This window comes from Aedes aegypti, chromosome 2, assembly GCF_002204515.2.
Source record: "Aedes aegypti strain LVP_AGWG chromosome 2, AaegL5.0 Primary Assembly, whole genome shotgun sequence".
NCBI classification, from domain to species: domain Eukaryota; kingdom Metazoa; phylum Arthropoda; class Insecta; order Diptera; family Culicidae; genus Aedes; species Aedes aegypti.
The window spans coordinates 144,612,882-144,635,611 of record NC_035108.1 but is presented as its reverse complement, the minus strand read 5'-3'; the positions used below and the strand labels follow the sequence as shown (position 1 = coordinate 144,635,611).

Below are 22,730 nucleotides of genomic sequence, written 5' to 3'. Positions count from 1 at the left end.
TTCCATTACTGTTTTGCTTGGACGAAGGTACAGTAGTGCCGACGGGAAGTATTTCGCGGACGAGACTTTCCACGTCTTCAAGAGAGATTTGGAAGCCTTTTCCTTCGAGGACAACGGATACCCCCCGGATACCGCACGGAGCGGTATTACGATGACAGAGCTAGTTTTTCCCATTATTCTCACATCAAGGATGAAAGGGACACAGTTTGAGTAATCGGGAACCTTTTTTTAGCACGTTGGGAATCAGGACAGTTTGAACAGAACTGACGAAACAAGAAATGGTAAGTGCTGTCGCGTTTGGATTGAATTTTTTGAGGACCGCAGCGAAAGTGGAATGTAATAGGCTTGCTAGAGGATTATTACTGATGAGATTATATATCATTTTAGGAAGTAGGTTTTACCTAAATATTCAGATCCATTCTTATTCGTTGAAGTGTGCAATAGATATTAGATTATCGATAACTAAACATAGGGCTGAAATGGATACGGATATTGAGAATTACATCGCAATTAATTCAATTCATAGGATAAATTTTCCTAGCAACAAATTAAAGCAGCCCTTAGCCCAGGCTATTCGATTCAAGTGCAAAAGCAAAGGGTGTCGCCAATCGTGCCCAGTATTTTCGAATTTCGTACATCTCCATCTTATAGCTACAACTTACTGCTTCCATATCGCAAATAAGGGAGACTATTGCGTTCTGCTGGAAACCCTTAGAGATTGCGAACTACTTTTTAAACAAGAGGCATACATTTTCACTTAACGCTGAAAAAATGAATGATTTGGAAGGGAAAAGAATTTCCGTAGTTCAAATAAACAAAATGAAAAGAAGGCAATCATCGAAAAGTGTTTCACAAACACTTTTAACTATCTAAAAGCTTTGAAAAAATGAAAAAAGCAACCTATATTTTCAATCCATGTGACATGGAAACATATCCAGAAACCTGGAGTTTATTTAACGGTACCAAATATTCGTTTTTCTTACGCAAAAGCACTTCTGTCTTGTGAAAGATGATGCCAAAAAGAGTGTTGTGAAAACTATGGCTGAAACCATAAGTCCAACTTTTTAGATTGCTTTTTACGCAAACGAATTGTGGAGTCTCATACCAAACAGATTAGTGGGAACATTTATAGAACCCGTTATTAAGAAAATTTCAACATTTTTTTTATCTTAGATTGAAGATCGCTTGATTACCTAATAATTATTTCCCAGCAACATGAAGTCACACAAGAATTCAAATTAAAAGTCGTTTATTTTTATAAATTTCATCACACCCGCAGTGTACTGTTAATAAAAACGTATAAGCTACCGTGGGGTAAGTGGATACAGAAAAATCAATAGTCAACTTCATTATTATGTACAGCTTACGTGAATAATGCAATTCAAACTTTTTTCTGTGGAGAACATATGAGGGACTAATATACTTCAAATCTTCATTTATTTAGATTTTTCTGATTTTTATGTATTGAGTATGGGAACTTGAAAATTTGCGCCACATGATCCACTTGCCCCACCATGGTGGTTCAATTATGTATACTTAGAATGATATTGCTTTCGTTCTTGTTATTAGTGCTAGTTATGTTATATTTTGATACTTTAAAAATTAAAAAGTGTCTTTATTTTATCAAAATATTATTAAAAATATTTATACATAAGTTCACACTAATTCGAACAAAAAAAAACATTGTAGCTACAATTATTTGGAGAAAGTTCTTTTATATAATCACAAAAGTTAAATTGAAGTATCATAGGATTGTTCCTTACGATGTTTTCGAAAAACACTCGTAGTTTAAAAATATTAGTTACATTTATTGTTGTTTAATAAACTGAAATCTGCTTACATTAATGAATGTTTGCCCTTTACTGGCATATACCAGATTTGCTAGTATGTCCGAAACATAGTTTTGGGAACTTGAAATCAGAAGACACAGTGTGTTTGTTTGACAAATTGAGACATGAATTTGCGAAAAAACGCGTTCTAGTGAGACTCGAACTCACGACTCCGTGTACGCTAGACCGGCGCTTTAACCAACTAAGCTACAGAACACCTTATGATTCTGCGGAATAGAAAGCCAAACTGAATCCGAGTACTAACTATGAACACATCTCTTTTCGCAAATCCATGTCTCTTTCGGACTTAGATGCCAAACCCCCACCACGCTCACGTTTGTATCTCCCGATCGCAAGTGAGAGCGAATTGTTTATGGATGCTGAGTTCTTACGCTCTACAGCCGCATACCTATAAGCCGAACACTTTCGGCACGAAATTCAGTATGCGTTGAGCTCTCAGTGCGGTCGCACGCTCTACGACCAACTGCGCCAGGAGGACGCAACTCGGGATACATTAATGAATGTTTGCCCTTTACTGGCATATACCAGATTTGCTAGTATGTCCGAAACATAGTTTTGGGAACTTGAAATCAGAAGACACAGCGTGTTTGTTTGACAAATTGAGACATGAATTTGCGAAAAAATACGCGTTCTAGTGAGACTCAAACTCACGACTCCGTGTACGCTAGACCGGCGCTTTAACCAACTAAGCTACAGAACACCTTATGATTCTGCGGAATAGAAAGCCAAACTGAATCCGAGTACTAACATCACATCTCTTTTCGCAAATCCATGTCTCTTTCGGACTTAGATGCCAAACCCCCACCACGCTCACGTTTGTATCTCCCGATCGCAAGTGATCGAAAGAGACATGGATTTGCGAAAAGAGATGTGTTCATAGTTAGTACTCGGATTCAGTTTGGCTTTCTATTCCGCAGAATCATAAGGTGTTCTGTAGCTTAGTTGGTTAAAGCGCCGGTCTAGCGTACACGGAGTCGTGAGTTCGAGTCTCACTAGAACGCGTATTTTTTCGCAAATTCATGTCTCAATTTGTCAAACAAACACACTGTGTCTTCTGATTTCAAGTTCCCAAAACTATGTTTCGGACATACTAGCAAATCTGGTATATGCCAGTAAAGGGCAAACATTCATTAATGTATCCCGAGTTGCGTCCTCCTGGCGCAGTTGGTCGTAGAGCGTGCGACCGCACTGAGAGCTCAACGCATACTGAATTTCGTGCCGAAAGTGTTCGGCTTATAGGTATGCGGCTGTAGAGCGTAAGAACTCAGCATCCATAAACAATTCGCTCTCACTTGCGATCGGGAGATACAAACGTGAGCGTGGTGGGGGTTTGGCATCTAAGTCCGAAAGAGACATGGATTTGCGAAAAGAGATGTGTTCATAGTTAGTACTCGGATTCAGTTTGGCTTTCTATTCCGCAGAATCATAAGGTGTTCTGTAGCTTAGTTGGTTAAAGCGCCGGTCTAGCGTACACGGAGTCGTGAGTTCGAGTCTCACTAGAACGCGTATTTTTTCGCAAATTCATGTCTCAATTTGTCAAACAAACACACTGTGTCTTCTGATTTCAAGTTCCCAAAACTATGTTTCGGACATACTAGCAAATCTAGTATATGCCAGTAAAGGGCAAACATTCATTAATGTATCCCGAGTTGCGTCCTCCTGGCGCAGTTGGTCGTAGAGCGTGCGACCGCACTGAGAGCTCAACGCATACTGAATTTCGTGCCGAAAGTGTTCGGCTTATAGGTATGCGGCTGTAGAGCGTAAGAACTCAGCATCCATAAACAATTCGCTCTCACTTGCGATCGGGAGATACAAACGTGAGCGTGGTGGGGGTTTGGCATCTAAGTCCGAAAGAGACATGGATTTGCGAAAAGAGATGTGTTCATAGTTAGTACTCGGATTCAGTTTGGCTTTCTATTCCGCAGAATCATAAGGTGTTCTGTAGCTTAGTTGGTTAAAGCGCCGGTCTAGCGTACACGGAGTCGTGAGTTCGAGTCTCACTAGAACGCGTATTTTTTCGCAAATTCATGTCTCAATTTGTCAAACAAACACACTGTGTCTTCTGATTTCAAGTTCCCAAAACTATGAAATCTGCTTATTCTATTTATGCATGTATTTGTATCATCTGTGATTTATATGATCAAATAAGGTACGATAACATGTTTTGAAAAACTTGTATATTTGGCTCTTTTGCAACTTAGCTTTAATAAAACACGAAAAGTTTTGTTTGAATTTTGCAATATTCATTCTTGTATATTTTTTTATACCAGAAAGATTAAAATAAGTTTTAGGTGGATTAATTCAAATTTTCTATAGTCAATTGGACAAATTAGTAATAAGAAAAATTAAAAACAAAACAATATTTGCGAGTATTCAAACTTATTCAAATTATTGTAAGCAGTCTGCCAATAATTGGTGAGAATACCTGATCCACTTACCCCACCCCATTATAGTGAGGGTAAGTGTACCACATCCAATATATCTGTATTCATTTATAAAAATCAAATATTTTTCATTGTGCTTCATTCAATTACAACTGAAATGTTAACCATGCGTTGAAAAAACTAGTAAAATTTGATTTAAGGCAGAAATACAATGTAGTTTTGATTGACAGAAAACAATTTTGAAATAAATTGCTTCTGCAGCCAACAAGTTTGCTTGTGTTAGTATACGTGTAGTACCAGTTTTGCATTAGTATCAGTGTGGACGTAAGAAAGTAGCCTAATACGAAGCAATGGTGCGAAAACATTCAAAATATTCAACTATCTTTGCTCAATATGGAAAAATGATCCACTTACCCCACTGATACACTTCCCCCACTGTATCTTAATTGTCAAGTTTTCGCCATAAAATTACATTTTCTGACTTTAATCACTCATTTCGTTTCGTCCCGTATACAAGTTCAGTGTAATTCTAATCAGTCCGTAAGAACTGTCAAATCTACTGTGTTATCATAAATTAAGTCGCATAAGGGTACAGATTACTCCACAATAAAATCGATACACTTAAAAGGCCGTTCCATACCATCTTATGCGTGAAATTTTGCATATACAATCATCGCATTACGTAAAAAGTTATTCGTATACATTCTAAACATACATTCTAGATGTCTGTGTTCTATCGCCGGATCAATTTTATTCATACTTATCATCAAACTAACATTGTTTCTACCCACGACACGCTGGAGAAGATTGTATTGTTTGGTTCCCTATATTTATTCTTTTTTGAAATATGAAGTGTGGATTCGGCATACTTCAAACAAAAGCCGTTCTTTCAAACTGTACAGATGAAAAGATTTTTGTATACTCTGTTGCTAATATTTTCATCACAAATATTTCCTTCCTCATTTGTGATTTTTCCTTCTGTTGATGTTATTGGTATTTAAGCTGTTAATATCTTAATGAAAACTCCATTTTCTGAACTTGATTGTTATTATTTTGAGTTGTGTTCTGGAGTGGTTATTAGCTTTCTATTTGATACATTTTCATCAGCGATTTTTCCTTCCAATGTTTAAAGGCTGTACATTGGGGCAGTTAAGCCTCGAAGCATCGAAACTGATTAAGAATGCAGTAAAAAACATTTTCATGTTAAATTTCCTGATTTTGAACGAAAATACTGCTTTTGAAAAATCTAAGACCGCTGATTAATGCTGCCCCTTAATGATTTAATAAGCATTTGTCTTTCTATAGAAATAGACTCTTGTTTTAAGTTGTATTGTATAGAAGTTAAAAGATATTCTTCCTACCCGACTTCTGAGAAGATAAGTCAGGGAGTGTGGAGCTATCGCACTAAACTCACTAAAACCTGCCCATCCATTGCTACATTGAGGTTTGCAGAAGACACAGTCCATTTGATTTTGACCCGTAACGTAGGTAGATAACCTTTACGTTATGCATTACGAGGTAAGATCTACCGAGGCCGTATGGACGAAAGTCCAGGGGCTTTACAGACCCCCCAGGTCTTGTGCGAATTGAAGTGTTGCCCAGGCTGTGGTGGAGATCCCAGTGGACTCAGATAAACCTTCATAAAAACACACAAATCCGAATGCAACTCTGTCAAAGCGACCGGTGCCGCTTAAAGTGCCAAAGCACCCTAGCGCAAACTAACAGGAGTGCCAAACAGCACATCAGGATTTATGCCAATAAGATCCGGATTATGGCATACTGGTCGCGATACAAACGGACAAGGCATGGAACTACGAAAAGGAGTGCTTCGAGCACATTGGGACCAATCCCGACCTTTGGATTACAACAGAGTTGCCTCAGATTTGTTATAAGCAATTGCTCTTAATTTTTTATAACAAATTGTGTTATAATTATGTTTCAAATCAAAACAAATTTAAAACAGCTTTTGATATTACAATTGGTTTTGTTTTAATTATGTTAAAATTTTCTCCATCAACTCAAAGTGATTCTAACTAAAATGAAACAAAATGTGTTATTTGTAACAAATCTTGGTATTATTGTGCTGCAATTTAGTTGTAATTCACTGGTCGGGTATGTACTGGATAGTAAGCTTTGAGGCTGACAGCGGCGACTTTCTACTCCCTTAGTAGGCTCCAATGACACGGGCCCAATCGCTGGCCCGAAACGTAACTCAGATGTCATTACCTGACTTGCGCCGATCCGGCTCTGAACATAGTAGCCCATGAAGGACTATGTCAACCCTAGCAAGGACTCCATGCTTGCATAGATAATCATGGGATCTCATAGGCGACTATTCTAGCGGAGTGGCGATAGTGGCTCTTAGGGGGATCCATAAGAGATGATCCATTAAAACAAAACTCTAGCTTCTGGACTCATGATCAAGATCAACTTAAGTGAGAACAGTGTTGGCAAAATAATAGACACTGTGATGCTGGCCACTCCAGTGCAACATGTGAGATGATTGATGACCCGTGACCAGTGAATCAAATTGTAATAAAAACAGACAAAAACAAACAACAAAGCAAGCGCACTCATAACCGTTTGTCCTAACTTATGCGGATTGGTATGCACTCAAAAGAAAAATTGTCATGACAGTAACAGGAGGCAACATTGTTGCAACCTCCTCAATTCGCGAGTCATCATTTTTTTTTAATCACAAAATCGGATTTGTTTTATGGATGCTGTTCGACAATGCGGAAATTTCAATCAACACTAAAAAAATTCTCGAAAATTGCAATGCAAAGCCTTAAAAATCACTGAGCACGTGGTGAACGATTAGTGTTATATTATGTTCAAATGGTGATAAACTGTTGTTGCAGACTCAAATTGTTGCAACAAGAATAGGAGAGGACAATTTATTTGCTGCTGCGTGTTGGCTGACTAATCGTCACTGCCCGGGACTAATCGAGGCCATGGATCGTAATAGAAAGTACCTCCCAAAAATGCAGGTAGCTGCTGAGCAACTCTATGTCATCATCGAGTTTGTTGAGAGCAAAAGCAATATAAGAAAAGACTTGAAAACAAGTCTACTGGAATTGCGACAATCAGTCTTAGCTGCTTAGCAGGACTACGACACTTAGTCGTGTCAGACTGAAGTGTTTTCCTTCACAGGCAACGCGAATATATCTGATGATATTATTTGATGCGAAAGAAGGTACCCTCCGAATAGACGTATGGTTGCTAAGTGACCTGCTCGGCCGTCCTCCAGAGCGGAAAAGCTAGCACGAGCCAAGCTCCGTGATCAAGAGGACATAGCAACAGTGGAGAGGCCAACACCATGCCTAAGGCCAAGAAAGCCAAGAAAAAAAAGATACGGGATAGTCCAAACCAGGCAGTGCATGCACAAGAACCACGGTCGCAACGCAATAGTAGTTCGCTAAGTGCGTAATATGTGTTAACAGAGCAGACAATGGACACTTAACGGGCGGACCCAAATGTCCGGATATAAGCGGAGTATCAAAGCAGCCAAAACGGAAGTAACACAGTTAAATTTAAACCACTGTGGTGCAGCCCAGCAGTTGCTTTGGCAGTCAGTCCCGAAGACGAAGACCGACGTGGTGTTGCAATCAGACTCATACCGCATACCAGCCAACAACGGAAACTGAGTGGTAATGGTTAAGACCAAAGGTGCCACAGCGTCCCAAGAGAAGTCGCCCGAGTTGCTGCGATCGATAATCGATGTACTCTTTCCGCATCATCCCACAAGCCCATGGCCACCAGCGCCGTATGCGGCAGATAAAGGAGAAGAAGTGGCGAGGGTGACGAACGAAGAGCTGGCAGAAGGTACCGGGACCCGATGGTATCCCGAATGTTGCCTTGAAAGCGGCAGTAAATGTGGATCCGAACATGATCAGAACAACGATGCAACGCTACATTGATCAAGGAATCTTCACGGATGTATGGAAGCGACAGAAATTGGTGCTACTATCAAAAGCGGGGAAACCACCAGGTGACCCGTCGGCGTATAGACCTATCTGTTTACTAGATACGACGGGCAAGTTGTTGGAGAGGTTGATTCTCAACTGGCTAGTACCGTGTATGAAGAGTGCAAACGGCCTGTCCAACAACCAACAACGGCAAATCTACTCTGGACGCTATCCAGTCGGAGGTTCAGACAGCTGAGGTGGTAATCGAGCATATAGGAACGGCATCCGTTACTGCGCGGTTGTCAATCTGGATGGGAAGAATGCGTTCAACAGCGCAACCTGGACAGCGATAGCCCGCACACTTAAAATACCGGTGCAGTTTTGTAAGCTTCTAGAAAGCTATTTTGATGGTAGGTTTCTACTGTATGACACAGAGGGCAGAAAAGTGATCGGATTACCGCGGGAATTGAGGTATCAATCCTGGGCCCGCTGTTATAGAATGCGATGTACGATGACGTACTGAGGCTGCCCCTTTCGACGTGTTAAGATTGTTGGTTTCGCTGACGACATCACCCTTGTTGTCTATGGCGAATCGATGGAGGAAGTAGAGTTGACAGCAGCGCACTTTATTTCCTTAGTTGAGGAATGGATGAAGTCTAAGAAACTAGGACTGGCCCGTCACAAGACTAAGGTTGGTCAACAACCGCAAGTCCGAGCAACGGGCGTTTATCTCGGTAGGTGACTGCTTCATAGAGTCCAAGAGATCCCTTAGGCATCTCGGGGTAATGATCGATGACAAGCTCAGCTTCGCTAGCCACGTTGAATATGCCTGTAAAAGGGCATCTACTGGCAAGCTTGGCGCTATCCATACTAAGGTAAGGATGACCAATCTGGTCATAAGCGTTTAGAATGAGCAGAAACCTAAAGCGGTTGGAAAGCACGTTCAGGATAATGTGCTTAATAGCAGCAAGTGCATACCGGACGGTATCTAAAGAGGCTGTGTGCATCATAGACGCCCATCAGGCTCATCATCAATGAAGATGTTCAATGCTTCAATCAAAGAGGTATCAGAGAATTCCGCGACACGTGTAAAGAGGAAACGCTTAGAAGTTAGCAGCAGGAATGGGATAACTCCACTAAGGGTAGATCGGCTAATATCAAATGTGTCAGATTGGATGGAAGAAACCATGGGGAAGTGAACTTCCACCTGACGTAGTTTTTGTCAGGACATGGTTGCTATTGGCAGTACCTGCATAGCTTCGGGCACTCAGAATCTCCTGCGTGCCCCAACTGTGCTGATGTGGAGGAAACAGCGGAGCATGTCGTGTTCGATTGCCCCCGTTTCATTGTTGTGAGAGGTCGCATGCTCGCTATATGGGGAGGGGACACGTCTCCCGACAATATTATAGAGAGAATGGGTAACTATCTCCACAGCTATTGGTGTGCATCCCAATCAGGTACTACGTTTCGGATAAAATGTAGTACCTGTTTTGGATGATAGTACTGAATTTCATTAGGCTCTAGCAAGCCTTTATCTAAATATCTACAACGCTTGTGGTATAGTACAACACACTTGCACAACAAATGTTCAGTGCTTTCGCTTTCTTATTTGCAGAAACGACACATATCTTCTGGCAATTTACCTATAACTTTGAGGTAACGTTTGCTGGGCCTAGGACTTACTAGTCCAAATGAAAAATCACATAGTTCAGGAGCTCAGGATCATTTTCAATGAAGAAAAGGTTATTAAAATTTCTCAAACAACTGATTTGGAAGGAATGAGAACTTTTATTGAAAAAAAATCAAATATGCAGCAACCATTCTCGGTTGATTTATGTAACAAATTTTTTTAGTCGGCATATTTTGCAGATAAATTGAAAAATACAAAGGTTGTATCAATTTCGAACCTGGACTAAACCTTGCCTATTTAAGTTGTTTACAATCGCCCAATCAACTTATCTGCAATGTTTCAGATCTCCTCCACCAAATAGCGAAGCCTGCGAGTAATTTGTAAGACAGTTCAGATAGTGTTCTTCATACTTGCAAAAATCTAAAATGTCTCAACTCTTTCAAAATTTGGTATACAGAAGATTACCTTTTAAAACTGACCTAGTATTCTATTGCAAAGCAATGAACAAAGCATTTAGTAAATTATTTTTTTCTTACGAGCAGGTGGTTTCAGTTCACCTGTTAAATATCTGAACTGTTGTGACAAATTAAATGTAAGATGCTTTATCTGAATGTTAATAATTATTCAATTTAGTTTTACCTAATAAGGATTAGAGTATTGTCCAACACAGCACACAAAAGTATAATGAATAAAAATATAATAGCAGAAGTTTGAGATACAAAATTGCTTATTTTTAACAATTTTTCAAAGTTTCATGGAAATAGGTGCAGTGTTCATAGGTGCTATCAGTTCAGAATGGGATTAAATCACATTCCAAAACAAAATAGCCGAAATGTTTCCCACTTTATTTGTACAATTTGTACAACAAGCTTGTTTTCAAGCTCTTTTGTGAGCAACATTAATCTTCCTTCAATTTCTCCTATGGATGGAAGTTTTGTTCCGTTGTCGCGCACAAAAGGGATGGAAAGGGCGGTGGATTATTCTTAATCAAATCAAAATGGTCCCCGGAGAATCGGTTCATTTTGCTCGAGGACGATTTGTTTGAACTGATCGATCGAATTAGACTGATTAGGTTAATTGGCAGCAGCAGGAAGAAGATTGTTGATTAGAAGTTAGTTGGAATTGACTGGCTTGAAGCGGGCAAAGATCAAACGATAGTGATGATTGGATATGATAAGAAGGGTTTTTGCCTGAATGAGATATTTTATTAAGTTATTTTAAGGTGGAACCTTTTGATGTCAAAATACGCTCAGTTGTGTGTTGTTTCCTTAGCAAAATTTGTGATGTATATTTAAAACATTGTACATCAATGCCATGTTGAACATGTTGAAAAATGATTTATGTAAATGAAAAGCTTTATTATTTAAAAGAAATTCTGGTTAGTTACCAGACAGAAGTTCATCAAACCTTATTTAACGATGATTAACAAATTAAAAACGTCTTCATCCTTGTGATGAAGTTCTTCTTTCATGATACCTTCATGGCTATGGTTTGTTGTTCTGGAATTCTTGGAATTAAATCTTCCTCGAGGAGGATTTCGTAACTAACCCTTTTTCTTTGTCATCTTTTGTTTCTATTAGTCACACAAAATGATCCAAGAATTATTGGAATTTGTGAGGGTGAACGGACGCCCCAAATGGAGCATAAAAAAAACAGAATCCAACATAAAAACTCAAAACAAACATAAAACCATTTCGATTCGCAGCAGATGAAAGGGAAGATTGTGTTCTTTGAGTTTGACTTCCAAGAAGAGAAAAAAGGGCAGATTCGTCCCTAATCGACCAAGTTAGATTGAAGCAACCTCCTTGAGGGTGATGAAATGTGTTAGACCACAAATCGAAATCAAACCGGGGCAATGCACACACAGTCAACGATGGATGAACGACAAACGAATGTGGTCGTTTTCCGTCTGTGGGAGTGGTTTGTTTTATTTTCGTGTGGAAAGGAGATGAGAGTTGAAGCAAAAAGAAAACGGATATCAGTAAAGAAACCCAACAAAGACAATATTACCACCTATGGATATTGAGACTCTCGAGCAGTAGATCCCAGTAATCGTTTCTGGAAAACATAATAGTTTATAGAAATGAAATTAATGAAAACAAGAATAGAATAAAACTTACTAGTTTCGGAGTCAAGAAGCGATCATTTAAGAAATGGTCAGGCGACTGTTACGCACAATAACTGGACAGTGGATTTCAGGATGAAAGTACAAAAGCTCTCCAACTTTTCAAGCTGTCGATAAAAGCTCATTTGACGTATGGTAAAGTGAATGCTTCATTAGTGAATGATCAAGTCTCATTTGTTGACTAGCTTTCAACGATAACTGAAGCTTTTATGTAACGAGTAAGTGAAGCTGATATGTAAGAAGTAACCTTAACGATTGAGCCCACTAGATGAATTACGGTGTGGAAGGTTGTCTAAAATAAGGTGGTTCGGTTTTAGTCAGATTAGTTGTAAAGTGTTTAAAACCGGATTGCTTTGTATGCGAGAAGCTGTTCAATTTGTGATAAGATATCTTTCGAGAGACACAAATTAAAGCTTAATTACACATAATGTTTCTATGTTCATGGTAACCCTCGTAGACGGAGATCATCAGCTAACCTAATTTTAATTGGTTGGTTTCATATGGTTAAAAGTAAGCTACTAGACGTACGCTTTTTTTTCGGGAACATTGGAATTCCCAACCTTTCTAGCACGTCAGAGTTTTATTTTTTTAAGTTGAAATCTTAAGCTTTCATTCCATAAAAAAAGATTGGAAATCGGTTGAGCTGCTTAAAAGTTATGATTCTTTTAAAAATAAAAATCTAATGCGCTGAGACCTACAGTGTGTGCCGATGAAAAATGACTGTTTTTTTAAATATATCTCAAAAACTAAAAACATACATCGCTAAATATTTGACAGAAACGTAAAGCTTTCTGAACTTTCAAGAAGAAATGAGAACAACATTAGCCTCTTTTGTCCTGAGGCCTTCAAAACACGAAAAAAACGGAAATTATTGATTTTTTTTTCATGTGGAAAACAATTTTTGTGAAATTTTATATTTTTCTTGAAAAGTCAAAATCTTTAGCTTTCATTCCGTCCAAGAAAATTAAAAATCGGTCAAGCGGTTCAAAAGTTATAATTTTTAAAATAATAAAAATTTTGCGAATTCGATTCGAATGATTTTTTTTAGAGAAGCTCCTTATTACCCAACATTGTATAGCCTATATTGTACTTTTTTGTTAAACTGACTAGAAAAAAAAAATGGCAGTCAGAGAAATTTTATATGAGGAATGTCGCCAAGGAACTTCTAAAACTCATCAGATGACCAATAACACAGCGGAACATGTTTTTGTCTCAAGCACCAAAATACCGCTATTCACTCAATTAAGAGTTGCTGAATCCATTGCCGTTTTCAGAAATATCATAGCACGTCTAGTTTTTGAGATATTGTCTGTTAAAAATGCAAAAAATGACTATTTTAGCCAACTTGCATGCAAATTTGCCAGCTTGTAAATTAATTTATTTGCTTAATTTAAAGAGAAACGACGAATTTTGTATGGAGACAGCAAGCATGTCGAAAAAATCGGTTTAATCCAAATTTAATCGTGAAATTTCAATCAAATTTAATCCAAAATAAATGTTTAAGTGCAAAAAATCATGTTTAGTGGATTAGATCACAAAAAAGTTTGATAAATTATACTTTAAATTTTATGTAAACATCAATAAAACCAGTCTTTTATACAGCTTTGGCGACCTGTAGCTAATTGTGACGTGCTGGAACATTTCAGAAAATGGAATCAGATTCAGCAACCTCAAATCTTCTCGAGACACATAATTTGATCCTTGAGACACGCAAAAATAGGGGCCCAGATAGCCGTAGCGGTAAACGCGCAGCTATTCAGCAAGACTAAGCTGAGGGTCGTGGGTTCGAATCCCACCGGTCGAGGATCTTTTCGGGTTGGAAATTTCCTCGACTTCCCAGGGCATAAAGTATCTTCGTACCTGCCACACGATATACGCATGCAAAAATGGTCATTGGCATAGTAAGCTCTCAGTTAATAACTGTGGCAGTGCTCATAAGAACACTAAGCTGAGAAGCAGGCTCTGTCCCAGTGGGGACGTAACGCCAGAAAAGAAGAAGAAGAAGACACGCAAAAATGTCATTTTTATTACGCTGTGTAAGCAATATCGAGGTAGATTCTCAAAATTAGAGAGTGTTTGAGAACTATTGAAAAAATTCAAAAATATTTTAAAATCAAAAAAGTTATAGCGTTTTAATTTGTTTCTTCATTGTAAAAACTTGAAGCTGCTGCTGGAGGGGTTAATTGGAGATTTTCAGAAATTATTCCAGCTATTTACCCGAAAATTCTATATTAAATTTCTCAAGCGCTTCGCTCAGTCCTCCAGGAAATTTTTCATAGGTTCACCTGTTTTCGTTTAGGATTTTTGATCAGGCATAAAGATTTATGAACAAATATATTGCAAAAAGTTTACTAGGAATTCTGGAAGAAATTACAAAAACGTTTCCTTTTCGGATTTCTTCAGCAATTCATCCCGAGATCCTTCAACAAACTTTTCAAGGCAGTTCTTAATAATTTTCAAGGGTATCAATATAGTCAATACTCCATTGGTTTTCCTAAAATTTGCTTATCAATTTTCCAGTATATGTTAATAAATTTGTTTAATAATAAATAAATTTGTTTAAATTTCTCCTCATAAAATATTGTTTTCGAGGAAAAATTTTAAAGGAATGCGGAGATAAACCTTAGCACTTGGAGAATTTTCTGTGAAAAAAATGCTGATTGATCTGTGGAGAACTTCTCAGAAAAATCATTAAGAACATTCTTCAAATTGAATCTTGTTTCATTGTTTATGAAAATCTTGTGGAATATTAGGAGGAAACCTTAGAGTAAACTGGAAGAATAATTTTTGTTTTTGGAAGGATTATTTTTGCTGTAAATTATCCAAGCAATCCAATAGCAAAAGTTTTTGACAAATTTCGTAAAAGATTTGTTGGAAGAATTTGAATTTTAGAAAGATTATCAAAGGCAAAGTTGGAAAAAACTGTTGGTGGTGTTTGATCTTGAAGACGATTTTGGCGATTTTGAAATTATTAATGCACTGGATGATATTGTAAGCTAACAATTAGAATTTATGTGTAATAAGTGCGTAGAGGACCTTCAAGGAGAAATGCTTACAATTCAGGATTTTTCAAGAAATTCATTTAAGCAATTTGATTCACACTTTTCGAGAAATTTTCTTGGAAGTTCAGAAAGCCTAAAGAAACATCGGGAAAAAACTGTGTTGAATAATAACTAGTGATTTTCCGTGGGAATCCCATAAGGAACTCAATGCAAACTGGTAAATGATATCTTGGAGAATGCACTGGAAAAGTATGGGAATAATTCATGAGGAAATCCTTGATACCTGAAAAATTCGTGGAAGAATTATAAAGGGATATTCCTTGTGAGTTCTTTAAAATAATACTGAAAGGATGTTTTTATTCGATTAGACAAAGAATGAATATTGTCCGAAGTGAAATTCAAAAGTATCATTGATATGCATCAATCAGAAATTTGTGAAAATCGTGATTATTGCGACCGACATTACTTCGGTAGTCCAAGCTTCCAGAAAAAAGATCTAGCTATGTCAACAATTTTAAACAATACTCAACAACATAGTTTATAATACTCAGAAGTTATTTTCTCTGATATGATTTTTTTATATCATCAGTTGTTGTAAATGCTGTATCCATAAGTAGTTTAAATTTTTAAAATTTCTATCAATGTTTTCACTAGATCAAACAACTATATATCAAATCCCATTATAATTACAACCCAATTATTCCAAAATTTTAGAAAATAACATTTTTGTTTTTGCAAATTTTGTCACTGTTCTCAACTGATGAATCTGTTACAAAACATGTAACAAGTTCATAATAAAGTCATCTTACGTAGCCATGCTATTGATAGAAATGTGTTAAAATATTGTAATTTGATTCTGGTCGGAAAACTCCGAAAATTTAGTTCATTCGATGCCAATTATAACCGCAAACAATTTATGGAAATTTTCTTGTAGGGTTTCCTAGTGAAATCTCAAAACGTATTTTTCATACCTTTTTTTGCACTTAATCGTTTAATATGAGGCTCAAACGCCATTAGGCATAACGGAGCCGAATATATGAACATTATTTTAAAAAATCATGTTTGATTTTAAGCACGTGGTTTATAGATGATAGGAATTGGGAAACTGTGTAAACCACTGTGCCTCTTTTTTGCAAATTGTCTTTGCGACCTGACAGCGAAGTGAACAAACTACATACAGAGGAGACAACAAAGATGTCAATTTGTTGCAAACATTTGAAAACCGGTTACATGTATTCGAGTATTTAGCACATCCCTTAAGTCTTCCTTATTCCTCAGGGTAAATCGTCCACTGAAAACATGAACACGTCGGCGAGTCTCTTGAAAAAATTCTTCACTTAACTAAAGTTGTTCTGGATGAATCTCAAAGAATTCTTTGGAATATAACCTGTAATTTAACTTTAGCCAAAAGTTGAACAACCACCAAAAATTATTTCTGATTGAATTTCCTAGAGAAATGTGTAAAAAATACTTTAAAAAGCCTTACCGGAATTTCTAGAGCTATTTTTATGGAAACTACTACAGGCGTTAGCGTTTGACTGCTGAAGTTTTGAATGAATTCCTTTTAGCATTTCATGAGGAATTTCCGAACGAATCTTTGGAAAAACTGCTGCAGGAAATTGTGGAGAAGAGAGGCATCTCTTAAGGAACCATTTGGAAAATTTCTGAAGTTACGCTTCCGAGAATCGGTGAAGGAATTTTTGAAGAACCATTTGAGGGTTTGCTTTGGTATTTCTGGAGTCTCTTGGGTTTACAGCAGAGCTTACTTTTAAAATATCTCCTATTTTAATAACTCCAAAAATTCACGATGCATAAAGATATATTGAGCAAATCCTAAAAAAACTCTTAAACAAGTATGAGACGCTTTCTAATATAAATTACGTAAACAATATCTTCAATCAGCCATTCCATGAAAAGCTGATCTAGTGGGTTACCGAATTCCGTGAAAATTTGATATGTTGTTCCTTATCCGAAATAAGGATACATGTATTTGTGGATTTTTTTTATTATGGTCACCATTTCCGAAATACGGTGACCAGAAAAATCGCGATTTTGCAAAATTTTTATTTTAAAAATATATAACTTTTGAACCGCTCGACCGATTTTCAATTTTTTTGGACGCAATGATGGCTAAAGGTTTTGACTGAAAAAAATGGTCGAAAAAATTAATAATTTCCGTTTATTTCGTGTTTTGAAGGCCTTGGGACCAAACAGGCTATTGCTGTTCTCATTTAATACTGAAAGTTCAGTAATTTTACGTTCACTGTCAATTTTTCAGTAATGTATGTGTTTCATTTTTTGAGATATATTTTTTTTTGAAAATAATATATCAGTCATTTTTCATCGGCACACACTGGTCTCAGCGGAATAGATTTTTTGTAAAAAAAAAAATAAAAATCATAACTTTTGAACAGCTCAACCGATTTCCAATCTTTTCTTATGGAATGGAAGCTCAGGATTTCAAATTATCAGAAAAAAATATAACACAGAAAAAATATTTTACATGAAAATTATAAAAATTCTAGTTTTTTAGGAAATTTTTATATTTTATAATAAAAAATAAGATAAAAATAAGATTGGAAATCGGTTGAGCTGCTCAAAAGTTATGATTTTTTTAAATAAAAAAATCTATTCCGCTGAGACATTCAGTGTGTGCCGATGCAAAATGACTGATATTTTATTTTCAAAAAAAATATAAAAAAAAAAATATATAAAAAAACAACCGTCGCTGAAAATTTGACGGTAAACGTAAAATTTACTGAACTTTCAAGAAAAAATGAGAACAGCTATAGCCCTTTTGGTCTCGGGCCTTCAAGACACGAAAAAACGGAAATTATTGATTTTTTTATGTAAAAAACAATTACTGTAAAATTTTATATTTTATTTGAAAAGTCAAAATCTTTAGCTTTCATTTTGTCCAAGAAAATTTAAAATCGGTCAAGCGTTATGATGTTTAAAAAATAAAAATTTAGCAAAATCGTGATTTTTCTGATCTGGAAATGGTCACCCTCATAAAAAAATCCAAAAACACGTATGTCCTTATTTCAGACATGGAACAAAATAGCAAATTTTCACGGAATTCGGTGACCCTCTAGATCGGGTTTTCATGGAATGGCTGCAATTATAAAGACCTTCTATTAGTCCTACGTTGTGCCGACTCGCGTCCCAAATGGAAGGATGACTGTATCCGTTTATTCTTTATTAGGTTATCTATTTTGGGTTAACTTTGAATGAAATAGTAATTTATCTGAAATCTGCTCAGGATCTTTTCAAGAGTCTACTACAGTTAAAAAAAAATACCAAGATTCAATCTGAACTGACATCTATCGAAATTTTCTTCAAAATTCATAAAAAAACCTTCAGGATCACCATAAATTTTCTAATTATCTTGTGAGTACAGTTAAACTTCCATGAGTCGATGTTCCATGACTCGATATCGACTCATGGAACCGTACTAGAAACAAAATTTCATGGTTACCATGGTTACATGGTATATCTATAACTTTCATGGAAGAATTCGGAGCAATCGATCATCATAACAATCCATTAAAAACTATCTAAAACAAATGTACAAACGAGCCATAAATTCCTTCAAAAAGCTCAAAAAAATATGACAAGAAAAGTTTCGGAAAACGTTGACAAGGTCACCAGGACTAGCACCAGCACCATAACCACAAATCATTTCTCCTATTAGAGGTGATAATTTAGTAAATTTGGTGTTAAATTTGGGTTCCCAGTTGAAATTTTCAAAAATACGTTGGGTTTCAAGGAGAACTCTCGTTGAAGGATAAGAATCTACTCTGAGTTATTCATCTACGATCCATTTTCCCACCTCGTACATGTGGTTAGTGTTGTTAATCAAGTGTTTTATCATTCTGTATGTGTGATAAAAGTTGAAGAGGGTGAAGTGGTACATGAAGAAATGTAATTTTGGGTGTGTGTGCTTGTTGAAAAGAAAAATAAAAGTAAATGTGTGCCGCTTTCCTTTCGGGTCTATCAATAAGTGTAAAGTATTTGCTGTTTTCTTTTTTTTTTCAACTTGAGATGTGCCATCACGGTTCAGAAAGAGTACATGTAAAGGGCAAGTTTCCTTTGTTCAACGGTAACGAAAATAGAATCAGTGTACAACGAAAATAGTGACATAACATGTAACAGGCTGAACGGGTAAACGAGACTGTAATAAAGGTATCGGGTGTATCCAGCTCGGTGGTTGGTATGTTATAGATTATACAGCGGTTAGAGAGAAAACAAGACAACAGAAGATAAAAGGAAAGAAAAAAGTTCAAAGTTGAAACAACGACGAGAAAAAAAACAGGGGCATGCGGAACTGGGAAGCGCACTACTTACGATGGCGGCGGACTTGGAAGAGGTACTTGGTGAATTTTCCACGTCGCTTCCGAAAGCGAGTGTTCGTCTGCTGCGTAGCATCTCCAGAGCGATTGGATCAACGTGGCAGCTGGCTGACGGCGGCGAATCATGTGCTTCTGCCGTTGCTGTTGTTGTACTTTCAAGGCGAAACCGCTACCGAGGATGCCCTGGTGAAGAGATAGGAAAGTAGAACATTGAAGTACGCGATGCGGTTGACAGTGGTGTATGAAGTGATCGACTTGTATGAATTGAACTTTAATAACTTTACAAGATTTTACGATACATAATCAGCTCTTGTTGATAAGAATTCCTAATTATCAAATAAATAGACATTGCATTTCAACATCCTTATTACGATCGTTTTGTTCACGACCATTTTTTACACAGTTTATCATTATCATCATTATCAAAAAACTCTTAAAATATCTCTCAGAATAGATAATTTTAATGTTTAGAAAAGATGGAATGGATACTTTACAAACTATACAAAAAATACCTAAAAAGTATAAAAAAGCAGGCGTAAATTTACCTCAACTTGAAATCTCGTCTGTACGCTGTTTGTAAGACGGTGTAAATAACTAAAGAAATAAACAATCAACAACGTTTGAAGGGTTCAGAAACAAAGGGGTAGAGTGACAAAAAAAAAACAGCTTTTAGAAAAACTGCTTTGAGGTTCTTAGCAGCTTTTAGAAAAACTGCTTTGAGGTTCTTGGCCTGTTGTATGAAAAAATCGCATAAAACTTCTGTTCGAAACCTTGAAAATAGTAAAATGTTGTACTACATTGAGCTTAACATCGACCAAAATATTATACACCTCTTGCTAATGGGCGCCTTGACTAAACAGTAAAAAGTATTTCTTACAATGATTGCGTTGATAACAGCTAATTCCATACTCATCAGATAAGGTGAAATGTGCAAAATGTACCCAAATAAAAGTTTGACAAGGGACCCTGCAACTTTGCGACAGTATGTTTGCGTGGACTGTCTTTGTCCCAATAAAGAAGAGTTTGTAAAACCTACGCTCCGTAATGAAATACTTGAATCTGGGCTTACAGCTATAACCATGATCCCACCCACCCTGGAATATCAATAAAGCAGTCGTCGTCTGCCCAGAAATGAGGCCAGAATCTACAAGTGCACTCATCGCGCAATACAACGAACCATAATGAAACTCATGAAAAGCTCTTTATAAGAATAATTTTATGATTCGAACGTGCCTTCGCGAAAAACTTTTTCCATCGCTCCTCCTAGAGGCCTGTGCCTTTGTGCAGCGGTATCCCTTGGCAGTGGCGTCGTCGACAACACACGGTGCTCCCTAGACCGTAATTATCAGAAAAAAACCTTCCGTTAAATCTGAGCTCACCAATATTTTTTTAACGATTAGCATCTTATCTCTGACGGGACTTTCTTAGCCGAGTGGTTAGAGTCCGCGGCTACAAAGCAAAGCCATGCTGAAGGTGTCTGGGTTCGATTCCCGGTCGGTCCAGGATCTTTTCGTAATGGAAATTTCCTTGACTTCCCTGGGCATAGAGTATCATCGTACTTGCCACACGATATACAAATGCGAAAATGGCAACTTTGGCAAAGAAAGCACTTAGTTAATAACCGTGGAAAAGTTCAAAAGAACACTACGCTGAGAAGCAGGCTCTGTCCCAGAGAGGACGTAATGCCAAGAAGAAGAAGCTTATCTCTGAATATTTTTCAAAAATCGTGGGACACGTCTTAAAGTTACGCATTTAGAAACTGGGGTCAACGAAGGTTTATTTAGTGATTTTGAACCACTGGGTGGAGTTTGAGTGTTTGAACTTATACCTCAAAAAGGAAGTAACTTCAAACTAGTCCTATGCTTTTTTTTATTTTGTTCCAGGAAAAAAAAATCCGCCTTAAAAAAATGCTGCAAAGCTCAGATGTAGTGGAGATTTTTCTGGTAATAACGATCTGGGGAGCACCATGCAACACGTTCATTCTTGTGCCAGCAGATTGCCAGTGCCAGAAAACGTACAAGGAAAAAAAGTATATGCTCAAGTTTTACGACCTCTCCTGAAGCTGAAGAGTTACACACACCGACTGCCAGGCAGCTCCCGGAGAAGAAGTGAACTTTAAGTACCTTATCCCAAGTGTATAATCTGTTCGGAGTGCAACGAATTTTATCCGACGACGCAGGAACAACTTCACTAAGGCGAGGGTTTGTGAACAGGAGTAATCTTCCAGGTTCTCCAAACGGTATGGTGGCCGCCTTTTTCTTTGATAACAGGAACAACGTCGGCGGCTGTAAAGTGTAGGAAAGTCCAAAAACACTTGAACTGCAGACAAGTTGGATGAAGAGTTTAATCCATACGGTGGATTTTATGTAGCTTTCCACAACACACAGGAAGCAACAAGATGTTTCGTTTTATTGTTCCGTGGACAGCATTACGGTCTGCTAATCGACATACACACAAACGGGCAGAAGTTTTTCGGGATGCTTGTAAGCAGAAGTTTAGATTGTAGCTCTTAAACTTGCAATTATAATCTGACAACCTTGATATTGGATTTATTAGCAGTAGTTATTTAAACGGACTTATAAATAAGCTCTTAAACGTCCAGCTTTAAACGCTAAAATTCTTATCCAAAATTAAGCGTAAACCATAAATCCAATAATAATTTCCATCGGAAACTCAAAATTCCTTCTGATTACAATATTCTTTACAGGAATCTAAGAACCGGAACCCTGAAATTTCTACATGCTTTCAAAGAAGATTTTTGAAGGAATTCTGGAATATGGGATATGTTTTTTTTATCTGTAAGTAAAACGATTAAAACTTTTGACACCTACCTCAAATTTCAGACCAGTTCAAACGGAGCTCCATCAAGAATTCATCTCGAAATATCTCTAGAGAATCTTCTAGAGATTTCTCCAGGAATTCTTTCGGAGATTCCTCCAGGGTGTTTTCTAAAAGAAAATCTCTTGGCATGATGACATTGATGACACTTCCACATGATATTGGAATTCGGGGTAATGGGGTAGAATCCATACAAATATATACCCATGTAGTCCTTTTGAGATTCGTCCATAAATTATTCCGAAGGTTTCCTTCCAAGGATTCTATCTATATCTCCAGATCTTCTACAACTAACGAATTCCTCAAGAGATTCCACAAAAATTTCCTCCAGGGATTCTTCCAGAATTTCCACCAGGAAAATCGTTACATGACTTATTCCAAGGATTTGTCCAGATGTTGCTTCAGGGATTCATCAGGAATTTCTCCAGGGATTCTTTATGGGTTTACAAATATTCCTTTGGTGAGGACTACTGAAGTAGTGTCAAAGCAGAGTTAGTTGCGTAACGTTGTGGCGCAGGTCATGCCTTGAAGGACGTCGCGCCATCAAAAGTAAAAATAAGTGATTCCTCCAAGAGTTCCTTTTGAAATTCCTCGAAAGATTTTCCCATTAACTCCTGCAGGAATTTCATCGAATATTTATC

General features: G+C 37.2%; 1 protein-coding gene across 3 annotated transcripts in view; it reads right to left on the bottom strand.

Moving 5' to 3' along the window:
- Positions 1-22,730, bottom strand: part of LOC5563832 (potassium voltage-gated channel subfamily KQT member 1) — a 435,691-nt gene that overhangs the window by 304,145 nt on the left and 108,816 nt on the right. For 2 of the 3 annotated variants that reach the window (XM_021842612.1, XM_021842611.1), the window contains exons 8-9: positions 19,247-19,434; positions 11,783-11,830 (exon numbers count right to left, since the gene is read on the bottom strand). In XM_021842612.1, the coding sequence (XP_021698304.1) occupies positions 11,783-11,830; positions 19,247-19,434 (236 nt within the window). The remainder of the gene's footprint in view (positions 1-11,782; positions 11,831-19,246; positions 19,435-22,730) is intronic. The other variant, XM_021842610.1, reaches the window with a different exon arrangement.